General features: G+C 49.0%; 1 protein-coding gene across 2 annotated transcripts in view; it reads left to right on the forward strand.

The window, feature by feature from the left end:
* PTCH1 (patched 1) overlaps positions 1-12668 on the forward strand; it is a 213867-nt gene that overhangs the window by 196585 nt on the left and 4614 nt on the right. For both annotated transcript variants that reach the window (XM_073545959.1, XM_073545958.1), the window contains exon 23: positions 10965-11484. In XM_073545959.1, the coding sequence (XP_073402060.1) occupies positions 10965-11483 (519 nt within the window). In that variant the 3' untranslated portion in view covers position 11484. The remainder of the gene's footprint in view (positions 1-10964; positions 11485-12668) is intronic.

Below are 12668 nucleotides of genomic sequence, written 5' to 3' on the forward strand. Positions count from 1 at the left end.
ACGCTGGAGAAAATCCGACACTGGGGGTCGCTATTTACTTTCTCCACAGCGCCGTGAATTAATGGCGCTGTGGTTTAAGTACCCTTTTACCGCCGTTAAAAGGTGTATCGGCGGTCGATAAGGGGTTAATGATACTAATTTCTTCACATTTAGTAATAATAAATAGTAAACATGTCACGCTTACCGCGGCTCCCGTGCCCGCCGCCTCCTTTTTGTCCGCGGCTCCTGCTGCTGCTCCCGTTCCTGGTCCCGCGCTGGCCACGGCCTCCAGGCGCGTCCGCCGCTCCCCGCGTGCTCCTGTGGCAGGCGCGCGTCCTCCGGCTTTCCTGCGCCCTGCCTCTCGGTCTGTCCGCCGCTCCCGCTGCGCTCTGTAACAGGACGCATGCGCGCCTCACCCCAGACCTCAGCACAGTCTGGCTCAGCCCATCTCTCCGCCCCCGTGACCCTGGAGGTCTGACCTGGAAGTCCTGCCCCTATAAAAGGGAGCTGCCCTTTCAGACCCATGCCTGATTATCTATTGTGTTTCCACGACAGATTCTCGGGTCCCCCGGCTCCTGCGTTTTCTCTCGCTAGCACCCAGCCTTGTGCCTTTCCCGCCTTGTGTATTCTATTGAACTCTCTCCATCTTGTATTCCCTTCCAGAGTCCGCCATTCCTGTCCGTTCCTGCCTACACCCGTGCGTGCCTTCCTGATCCGCTCCTGCCAACTCCGGTTCCTCCTGCCTGCTCTCCGTTCAGTCCTGCAGCCGTCTCTCCTGTGTTCGCCAGCCTGCCGGCCAGCCCGGTGTTCGCCTGTCTACTCCTCCAGTTGTCCCCAAGTACCAGCTTCAGCGGCGATAGTCTCCTCCGGGACTGCCCCTAACACTCCCTGTATAGGGGGTGGTACACCTGGCCTGCTCGCCCGGGTGTAGGTTCGTCGTCGCGGTCCTGTGGGTTCACCTTTGGAGTCTTCACAGCTTCACAGAATAATCAGGCCATGGACCCCGCTGGTACCCCGACCCCGACCCAAAAGGAACTTTTGTTCCTACGGGAAAATCAGGCGAGGATCATGTCTTTCCTCAAATCCATGGAGTCCCATTTGTCTTCGCTACAGGCCTCGGATCCGGGGAGTGCCTCCCAGATAGCCGGTCTCCAACAGGAGCTCGCCCAGCAGCGTGACACTCGCCCACATTTTGAATTACATGGCCTCGGTAGATAACCGCCTGCTAGCTCTCCAGACCGCAGCCGCAACTCTGGTTCAGCCCGTGCCCCCGCTTCCCAATCCTCGCCTGGCGAAGCCCCCGCGATACAGTGGTGACCCCAAGTCGTGTAGGAGCTTAAATCAATGCCAACTACACCTTGAGTTGCTGCCGCAACAATATCCCACCGATCGAGCCAAGGTGGCCTTTATTGTGTCCCACTTAGAAGGGGAGGCTCTGGCTTGGGTTAACCCCCTCTGGGAACGTGATGACCCCTTAGTCGCCCAACTCTCCTTTTTCCTGGATACCTTCCGTAAGGTGTTTGATGAGCCAGGTCGTTTGGCTTCCACCACCGAATCTCTATTCAATCTGCACCAGGGCTCGCTTTCGGTAGGCCAGTACGCCATTCGGTTTCGCACCCTGTCCTCGGAGTTGGGTTGGAACAATGAGGCCTTGGTGGGAGCCTTTTGGCGGGGCCTTTCTAGTCGAATCAAGGATGAGTTGGCGGGTCGAGATACTCCCACCTCCCTGGAGGATCTGATCTCTTTGGCCACCCGCATCGACCTACGCTTTCAGGAACGATCCCGAGAGGTCGCTAGAGAGAGAAGACCTCGCGCTCCTTTGGCCACCCATAGTCCGCCCCGCTCCCGCCCAGTGACAGCGTCTGTGGCCCCAATACCGGAGCCCATGCAAGTGGATCGTCTCAAGCCGGTGGAGGAACGCCGGAGAGAGAGGGTCGAACAGAGGCTCTGCTTCTATTGTGGGAGTGCTGCCCACTTCCTTCGTTCCTGTCCTATACGTCCGGGAAACGCCTCCTCCTAGGACAGGTAAGAGAGGTCTTCCTAGGTAATTTTGACCCCTCTCTACCCTTGACTCTTTCCGTCCTGTTGCATCTAGGTTCTAAATGTTTTTCCGAATGGGCTTATATTGATTCTGGGGCGGCTGGTAACTTTATCCAACTCGAGGCAGTTAGGAGGCTTCGGATTCCTGTCAGATCCCTGGAGACCCCTCGACAGATTGCGTCGGTCGACAGCCAACCCCTCCGGGAGTCCGTTACTCAGGTCACCGAGGAAGTGGAACTTCAGATTGGAGCCTTACACCGGGAGAAGATTGTTTTCTACGTACTGCCTTCGTTATCTCATACCATCCTTTTGGGCCTTCCTTGGCTAAGAACACACGAGCCTACTCTTGACTGGCGTTCCGGTGACGTTCTGCGATGGGGCCAGCCTTGCCAAAATAAGTGTCTGGTCACCGTACAGCCGCAGAGTTTTCCACGTTCAACATCAACAGAGTTACCTTCCGCCTACTGGGCTTTTTTGGACGTCTTTGACAAGAAGGAGGCCGAGAGCCTGCCTCCGCATCGGCCATATGATTGTCCCATCAGCCTTGTCTCCGGTTCCACTCCGCCCCGAGGTCGGATTTATCCGCTTTCTCCCGCTGAGACTCAGGCTATGTCCGAGTATGTTCAGGAGAACCTGGCCAGAGGCTTTATTCGCAAGTCTTCCTCGCCCACCGGGGCTGGGTTCTTTTTTGTGAAGAAGAAGGATGGGTCCCTCCATCCCTGTATTGACTACAGAGGTCTCAACGATATCACCATTAAGAACAAATACCCCCTTCCTCTCATTCCAGAGCTATTTGACCGTCTACGGGGAGCACGGATCTTCACTAAGTTGGACCTTCGGGGGGCCTATAATCTGGTCCGGATTCGCTCTGGTGACGAATGGAAGACTGCTTTCAACACCCGTGACTGACGGCCACTATGAGTACCTCGTTATGCCCTTCGGGTTGTGCAATGCTCCCGCAGTGTTCCAAGAGTTTGTCAATGACATATTCCGAGATCTACTCTACTCCTGCGTGGTGGTATACTTGGATGACATCCTGGTGTTTTCTCCGGATCTGTCTACGTACCGAAAAGACGTCCGCCAAGTCTTGCTTCGTCTGAGAGAACATCGTCTCTATGCCAAGCTGGAGAAATGCGCCTTCGAACAGTCGTCACTGCCGTTCTTGGGGTACATAATTTCTGACTCTGGCTTGCGCATGGACCCGGGAAAAGTGTCCGCGGTACTCAACTGGCCGCGTCCCCAGGGAATTAAGGCAATCCAGCGCTTCCTGGGGTTTGCCAACTACTACCGGCAGTTTATCCCACACTTTTCATCATTGACCGCTCCTATCTCCGCTTTGATCCGCAAAGGAGCCAACCCCCACCGCTGGTCTCCTGAAGCCGAGAACGCCTTCCAAGCCCTGAGGCAAGCCTTCACCACAGCTCCCGTACTTCACCGTCCAGAGGCTAACAAGCCATTCACCCTGGAGGTGGATGCCTCCGCCACCGGAGCAGGAGCGGTCCTCTCTCAAAGATCCTCCTCCGGACGACTGGTTACCTGCGGCTTCTTCTCCAAAACATTTTCTCCTTCGGAGAGGAATTATACCATTGGGGACAGAGAGTTACTCGCCATCAAACTAGCTTTGGAAGAGTGGCGGTATCTTCTGGAGGGCGCTGTACATCCACTCCAGATCTACACCGACCGCAAGAATTTAGCGTATATCCAGTCAGCACAAAGGCTAAACCCCCGGCAAGCTAGGTGGTCCCTGTTCTTTACCCGATTCGACTTTGAGCTTCATTTCCATCCTGGTGACAAAAACCTTAAAGCGGATGCCTTATCCCGGTCATTTCTGGTCACCGATACCGAAGAGGAACCTTCACACATAGTGAAGCCTAGCAAGCTCATCGTGGTCACTCCAGTGAGCATGACTTCCTTACCTCCCGGGAAGACTTTTGTTCGAGACGATGACAGGAGGCGAGTTCTCTACTGGGGTCATGCCTCCAAGCTAGCAGGTCATGTTGGCCTCAAGAAAACACTTTCCTTCATCTCCTGTTTTTATTGGTGGCCCTCCCTGCCTCAAGATGTCTGAAACTTCGTCGCTTCATGCCCATCTTGTGCCAAGAACAAGGTCCCTCGACACCAACCCTCCGGTCTCTTGCATCCACTTCCGGTGCCCTCAGCTCCGTGGCAGCATGTCTCGATGGACTTTATTACGGATCTACCTCAGTCTTCGGGCCACACAGTCATTTTTGTGGTCGTAGACCGCTTCTCCAAAATGGCCCATTTCATCCCTCTGCCCAGACTACCTTCCGCCCCCGAGCTGGCGCGGATTTTCATCTCTCATGTCTTTCGGATTCATGGCTTACCCAAGCACATTGTCTCGGATAGAGGGGTTCAGTTTACCTCGCGATTCTGGAGGGCCCTATGCAAGCTGATGGAGGGAACATTGGACTTTTCCTCCGCCTACCATCCTCAATCTTAACGGTCAAGCAGAACGTACAAACCAAATTCTCGTAACGTACCTCCGACATTTTTCTAACGCCCACCAGAACGATTGGTCCAGCCTGCTCCCGTGGGCCGAATTCGCCTACAACAATCATACCAGTGTATCCGCTGCCAAGTCGCCCTTCTTTATTGTTTATGGACAACATCCTGGTGTACCTCTGCCGGTACTTCCGGCTTCGGGTGTGCCGGCGGCCGATCTTCTAGCCGGGGAGTTCTCCAGGGTCTGGCAGGAGACCAAAGCCGCACTTGAACGGGCACGTGACAGTTTTAAGAAACATGCCGATAAAAAACGCTTGGATGCCCCGTTGTACCACCCTGGAGATAAAGTCTGGCTATCTTCAAGATTTGTCCGCCTCAAAGTTCCCTCGTACAAACTGGGTCCCCGGTACATCGGTCCCTTTGAGATTTTAGCTCGTATCAACGATGTGGCTTACAAATTAAAACTCCCGGCCTCGCTACGAATCCCTAATTCGTTCCACGTTTCCCTCTTGAAACCTGTTGTGCTTAACCACTTTCATGCTTCTGCTGGCCGCTCTCCAGCGCCCGTTTCCATGCAAGATGTCTTTGAAGTTAAGGACATTCTTGCCATGAAGAGATCTAGAGGTAAAACCTTTTTCTTAATCGATTGGAAAGGTTTTGGCCCAGAGTAGAGATCTTGGGAGCCCCGGGAGAACATTCAGGCTCCTCAGATTTTGGCAAAGTTCCTGTCCGGCCTTAAGAGGAGGGGGAGTAAGAAGGGGGGTACTGTCACGCTTACCGCGGCTCCCGTGCCCGCCGCCTCCTTCGTGTCCGCGGCTCCTGCCGCTGCTCCCGTTCCTGGTCCCGCGCTGGCCACGGCCTCCAGGCGCGTCCGCTGCTCCCCGCGCGCTCCTGCGGCAGGCACGCGTCCTCCGGCTTTCCTGCGCCCTGCCTCGCGGTCTGTCCGCCGCTCCCGGTGCGCTCTGTAACAGGACGCATGCGCGCCTCACCCCAGACCTCAGCACAGTCTGGCTCAGCCCATCTCTCCGCCCCCGTGACCCTGGAGGTCTGACCTGGAAGTCCTGCCCCTATAAAAGGGAGCTGCCCTTTCAGACCCGTGCCTGATTATCTATTGTGTTTCCACGACAGATTCTCAGGTCCCCCGGCTCCTGCGTTTTCTCTCGCTAGCATCCAGCCTTGTGCCTTTCCCGCCTTGTGTATTCTATTGATCTCTCTCCATCTTGTATTCCCTTCCAGAGTCCGCCATTCCTGTCCGTTCCTGCCTACACCCGTGTGTGCCTTCCTGATCCGCTCCTGCCAACTCCGATTCCTCCTGCCTGCTCTCCGTTCAGTCCTGCAGCCGTCTCTCCTGTGTTCGCCAGCCTGCCGGCCAGCCCGGTGTTCGCCTGTCTACTCCTCCAGTTGTCCCCAAGTACCAGCTTCCGCGGCGATAGTCTCCTCCGGGCCTGCCCCTTAGGCTGTGTTCACACACAGCGTTTTTTTAGCGGTTTTCACTATAAAACCGCTAAAAATAAGGTGCACAGTCATTTCTATGCATTTTGCACTTTTTGTGCACATTGATGCGTTTTTTACAGCGAAAAAACCGCATCGCGGTAAAAACCGCAGCATGCACATTAATTTTGCTGTTTTTTCCGCGGTTTAGGCTTCTCCCATGCTTTTAGAAACCACTGCGGTAAAAACGCATCAAAAACGCATCAAAACCGCGCAAAAAACGCACTAAAACCGCCGCGGAAAAATAGGTGCGGTTTCTGGGAAGGGATTCAGGTTTTTGTGCAGAAATTTTCTGCAACGTGTGCACTTAGCCTAACACTCCCTGTATAGGGGTGGTACACCTGGCCTGCTCGCCCGGGGGTACGTTCGTCGTCGCGGTCCTGTGGGTTCACCTTTGGAGTCTTCACAGCTTCACAAAACAGCATACAGCTCTGGCAAAAAATTAAGAGAACACTGCAAAATTTTCAGTTTTTCTGATTTTTCTCTTAATAGGTATATCAAATAATGCTAAGAAAACAAGTTCATAATCATTTAGAAGCAACAATACTAATTTTTTAACTCGGGAAGAGTTCAGAAATCAATATTTTGTGGAATAGCCATGATTTTTAATCACAGCTTTCATGTGTCTTGGCATGCTTTCCACCAGTCTTTCACACTGCTTTTGGGTGACCTTATGCCACTCCTGGTGCAAAAATTTAAGCAGTTCTTCTTTGTTTGATGGCTTGTGACTCTCCACAGCAACAAATCATGCAGCAGTGTTGACAAACACTAAATCTCCGAGCATGCCAAAATACTCGGAGATCACCCTAGTATGCTCGGGAAAACCCGAGCAACGCGTATACTCGCTCATCACTAATCCCTACCATCCCTAAACACACCCAAATTCGTATTTATATTCCTAGCGGACAATCAATCTATAGCATTGGCCTGAAAAAAAATCAGGTCTATATTTATCAGAAGTCAAGAGACTTGGTTTATGATAAATGAAAAATGATCTACCATACTTATGGACAAAGTCCATAATTTGAGAAAATTTGGCTTCCCTGGGCGAAATATGCCACCCACATTCCCTTTGCCACACCTTCACTTCGTTTACTTACTCCTGACTCCCCAGATTCGTCCTAATTCTTTATATTGAATTTAGACTCTACTAACCCCCCCCCTCGGGCTCCTTTTCCCCCTCCTTTAGCCTCTACTCATTCCCATCAGTTATGTTAGCACCTCCCTTTGTACACCACCCAACTAAATGTTCATTTTCTTTCTGATCACTGCAATGTTATATGAATAATTCTTTAATAAAAATCTATTGTTAAAAAAAAAATGCACACAGATGAGGCTTGCATAGGGTGCCAGTCACAGAGATAAGTGTGATGCACAGTGTTTGGCTTATTGATGACGCCCATACTATTAGATCAGGCGGGGAGAACCCCACAAGGACAGACACACCAATTCACCCAACCATCACTAAGCAGACTGGCTGCCTGCTGCGTAAAAATGGGAAAATGTGCAATAAAAATTATGTATAAAATACATAAGGTAACGGTCAATATTTGGCGAAAATATTAAAAAATCGCAACCCACGTCAAGGGTCCTCATACAGGCATGGCCCCATCCCTATCCTTGTATGCATGGCCCCATCCCTATCCTGGTATGATTGGCTCCCATCCCTATCCTTGTATGCATGGCTTTATCCCTATCCTTGTATGCATGGCTCCATCCCCATCCTTGAATGCATGGCCCCATCCCTATTCTTGAATGCATGGCCCCGTCTCTATCCTTGAATGCATGACTCCATCCTTATCCTTGAATGCATGACCCCATCCCTATCCGTGTATGCATGGCTCCATCTCTATCCATGTATGCACTGCCTCATCCCTATTCTTGTATGCATGGCTCCATCCCAATTCTAGTATGCATGGCCCCATCTCTATCCTTGAATGCATGGCTCCATCCCTATCCTTGAATGCATGGCTCCATCCCTATCCTTGAATGCATGGCTCCATCCCTATCTTTGTATTCATGGCCCCATCCCTATCCGTGTATACATGGCTCCATCCCATCCGTGTATGCATGACCCCATCCTTATCCTGGTATGCATGGCTCCATCCCTATCCTTGAATGCATGGCTCCATCCCTATCTTTGTATTCATGGCCCCATCCCTATCCGTGTATACATGGCTCCATCCCATCCGTGTATGCATGACCCCATCCTTATCCTTGAATGCATGGCTCCATCCCTATCCTTGAATGCATGGCTCCATCCCTATCTTTGTATTCATGGCCCCATCCCTATCCGTGTATACATGGCTCCATCCCATCCGTGTATGCATGACCCCATCCTTATCCTGGTATGCATGGCTCCATCCCTATCCTTGAATGCATGGCTCCATCCCTATCCTTGTATGCATGGTTACATCCCTATCCTTGTATGCATGGCCCCATCCTTGTATGTATGGCTCCATCCCTATCCGTGTATGAATGATCCCATCCTTATCCTAGTATGATTGGACTCCATCAAAAAACATAAAAAAATAAACCATTATACTCCACTTCCTGCGCTCCCTCACAGCGACTTGTTCCAGTGCCAGCAGCTGCTTTAAGCTTGTAAGCAGCGCATGGCAGGGACTTCATGCGCTGCTCAAAAGCAGAGCACAGCTGCCAGAATACTCACCGCTCCCAACAATGTGCATGGAAGCCAGTGAGTATTAAGTAGCGCGCACAGTGTCAGCTTCTGGGTGGTCAAATGTGCCACTACTTAAGAGAAGTGAATATTCTTTTTTTTTTTCTTTTTTTTTTTAAACCAGTTATTTTTATTTAGGTTTCAAAAGATTTTAAACAATAAACAGTGGATATCAATATACATGTAACAATTCACATATCTTGTAGTAATACAATCAAAGCCCTCCCCCAATACTCCTTATGCCGGGTATACTTGAGAGTCTTAGCAATCATATCACCGCCATCCAGGCGGACCATATTTTTTCGAAAGTGCTTTCACCATGCCTTCGCCTGTAAATGCTTTCCTCTAAATGCATTACCGTACGTGTCTGAGCAATAAATTCCCTCCTAGTGGGGGGTTCCGAATCCTTCCATTTTCGTGCTATTAGTTTGCGTGCCACATACAGCAACCTCGCTATTGCCACTTTGTAATGTTCTGAGACAGGTATCCCATCCACCTCCCCCAAAACACACAGCACTGGATTCCTGTGGAGCGTACATGCATAAGCTCTCTCAATTTTGTTGATAACGACCAGCCAGTATGCCACCAGCCGCGGACACGACCATAACATATGTAACAGTCCGGCCTGGTCTGTGCCACATCTAGGGCAGCTAGAGTCTCCCCTCAAGCCCACCTTGAATAGGACCAGCGGTGTTTTGTTTGTTCTATGTATTACATATAATTGGGAGAGCCGTGCCTGCTCGCTTAGAGAGATCTTCGGGACATATTCAAGAATAGTCTCCCATTGTTCTGTTGTGAGGGTACCCACCTCCCTTTCCCATTTACTCTTTGCAGTGAAGTGATTGTCCCCCAGATAGGAGTGTAGTAGATCATAATATATGCTCGATATAACTCCCCTCGTCCCTCCCTTCATACACACAAAGTCTAGTACAATGTCGCCCTGAACCGTCATGGCTCCCAATCTACACTGTGCCCTCCAAGCATGTCGAAGCATATAGTATTGAAACTCCCATACCGAAGGCAAATCAAATTCCTGTCTCAGAGAAGTGAATATTCACCTCTCCTGTGTATTCTTTTATTTATTTTTTTATTTCTTTATTTTTATTCGGAAAAAGTTGAGTGATTTGAACTTTTATGTATTTTTATTTTCAAAAGATTTTTTTTTCTCTTTTCACTGTACTTGTTAGTCCCGTTAAGGGACTTGAACCTGCGGTAGTCTGATCGCTGGCTATGTACAGCAATACCAGAATATTACAGTAGCAAAAATCACAGTGTCCAATGAACACCATATTCACAAGAGTACCATCATGACAGGCACAGGGGGGTCTTCAATAGGCCCCCAGCTGTCATGGCAACTCATCTGTGCCCCGCAATCGCGTCATGGGGGTGTCAGTGTGCGCGTGAAAGCATGCATCCCCCTGCCGGTGCCCTGTAGCTGCCACTGTCAGAGACTGACAGCAGCACTTAACAGATTAATAGCCGCAGGTGATGCTCTGCTCCACCTGTGCCTGTTAGAGGTAGATGATGGCTGAATATCCTTTTAATGTATTGCAATCATTGTATAATATAGCACTTGGTACTTACAATTGCTCGGTTTGCTTTTCTACCCAGGTAATTCTTGTCTTTTCCATTAGGCCTATGACATCAAATGATTAAAAAATGACTAGCTGAATACTTCTAAGCGCTAAGTAAAAAAAAGGAAGTCTGTTTTCTCTGCATGAGTCAGGAGTGACTGCTAAAGTCCTTGACGGGGGGGGGGGTGGAGGGAGCAGCTGGGTCAGGCGTTGAAGAGGAGAATAATAAATGCAGGGACAAGAGACTTCCTGTTTCTACATAGAGCTGAGAAAAGAGAAGAATCACCTGGGTAGAAAGGCAAAACAAGCAATTGTAAGTATACAGTGCTATATAATATGGTGACTCCAGTATATTAAGAGGATACAAACTTTGATAGGAGTGCTTCTTTAAATATAACACTTATGCCTAGACCTGATTCTCTAATTTTTACTCCTTCCCTCCTCACTAGATTTAAAACTGTCATTTCATTTGACTTTAAAAAGGCCAAAAATTATAAATCTGACGAAGATTTATTTACATAGCCCATTTCTCCTCTCAAATTTCAAAGGTACTAAAAGCTGCGTAAAATCGCAAGAACTTGCACATTTTTACCTAAAATAAGATGTAACACTGGAAAACTGGCTTGATAAAATGACTTGATAAATTCTGTCCAAAGTATTGGAACCTTATGTTTCATTCCTAAGTTAGGTAATATTGCTAGTTTAGTATAATGCAATTTTCATTTCTATTTTCCCAGGTTGTAATGCCAGATGCCACACATAACCAGAGGACACAGCCCGAACAAGATCAAAGGTCCCAACAACAGTGGTGCCCTAACAAAAATCAGAGATGGGAGTCAAGGGAACAGTCACGGCCGCCTCCTTATCGGCCTCGCAGGGATGCTTTTGAATCTTCTACTGAGAACAATATTGGTACAAGTACAAGAGATCGCTCAGGACACAGACCACACTTACAAAGCAATAGGAGAACTGCTTTTGCTCCAGGAGGTACTTCAGTGCCTGCATACTGCCAGCCTATTACTACTGTGACTGCTTCGGCTTCAGTTACTGTTGCTGTTCACCCTTCAGTGTGTAGCCACAATAATCGTGCTAGTTACCCATTCCATGGTGGGTATCACGAAGATGACTATGGACCTTATGAGGATCCTCATGTGCCTGTCAATGTGCGCTATGAGAGAAGGGACTCTAAAGTAGAAGTGATAGAGCTGCAAGATGTTGAATGTGAAGAAAGAACACAAGGAAATCTCTCAAAATAAGGTACAATATTTGTCATTACCAACAAGAGTTAAAGTAGCACTCAAGCTTTGTTTAAAAGAATTTCATGCTGTCACTGGTTCCCCACAAGTTGTTTCTTTATATTTGGAAATTCATGACATTCTTCTCTTCAGTTAAGTCATTTGATCAATTGGTGACTCTCAAGAAATTTCATGGCTTTATATTATTTGAAGTCACCAGAAATCCTTGTATGATGAAATTGCATGAACTGTACTACTGAAGTTCTCTACAGGGGGTAGCTGAAACTTATATCAAAGATAATGATGATGAGGACTGCACAGCTCTGTCACACAGTCATAATGTAGGAGCTCACAGCTCAGCTTTCCTGATTATACAGGTTTATTATATTAACATATTTAGGATCATATAGAGGAAATGATAATCTCTCATGAGATGCTGTACTGATGCATCATGGGGTGAATAGCTAAGCGTAGAGGGATATATCGTGCAGGATAAAAGCTAAGAGTCAGACTGGAGGAAGAAAAGAGGACGATAAACTGCATGGAAGATAACAGAGTGCAGAGAGTGATAAGACAATCAGGCTTAAAGTGTAGTTACAGAAAGAAAAAAAAACTGGGAGTACTTCTCTAAGGCTAGTTTCACACTAGCGTTCGGTAGAGCTGCGTAGTTCCTCCGTTAAGCCCCGCCCACTGCTGCACCTCTTCCTTCATCTCTGCCTACGTCAGCATGCGTCCTGCGTACCCTATCTAACATTGGGTACGCAGGCCATGCAAATGTATGCGGATGCCTGCGCATGCGTTGTTTTGACGCTGCACCGACCGCAAAAAAATGCAACATGTTGCGTTCGGTTCAGCGACAAAACAACGCATGTGCAGGCATCCGCATATGGTCGCATGGCCTGCATACCCAATGTTAAAGATGGGGTACGCAGGACCCATGCTGACGTAGGCGGAGATGAAGGAAGAGGTGCAGCAGTGGGCGGGGCTTAACGGAGGAACTACGCAGCTCTACCGAACGCTAGTGTGAAACTAGCCTAAGTCTGTTTCTTTCAAGTACAAACGCATCGACATTTCTATTTTCCATCCACATCCTAACAAATGTTCCTGTACTGGTATATGAGCTACCTTTTGTTTTGAAAGAAGATTCTTAAAGAGGATCTTTCAACTCTCCTTACATGTCTGTTTTATTCAATTCTTGTGTTCCCC

The sequence above is a fragment of the Dendrobates tinctorius genome, unplaced genomic scaffold (genome assembly GCF_039654945.1).
Source record: "Dendrobates tinctorius isolate UK_male_01 unplaced genomic scaffold, ASM3965494v1 ptg000144l, whole genome shotgun sequence".
NCBI classification, from domain to species: Eukaryota; Metazoa; Chordata; class Amphibia; order Anura; family Dendrobatidae; genus Dendrobates; species Dendrobates tinctorius.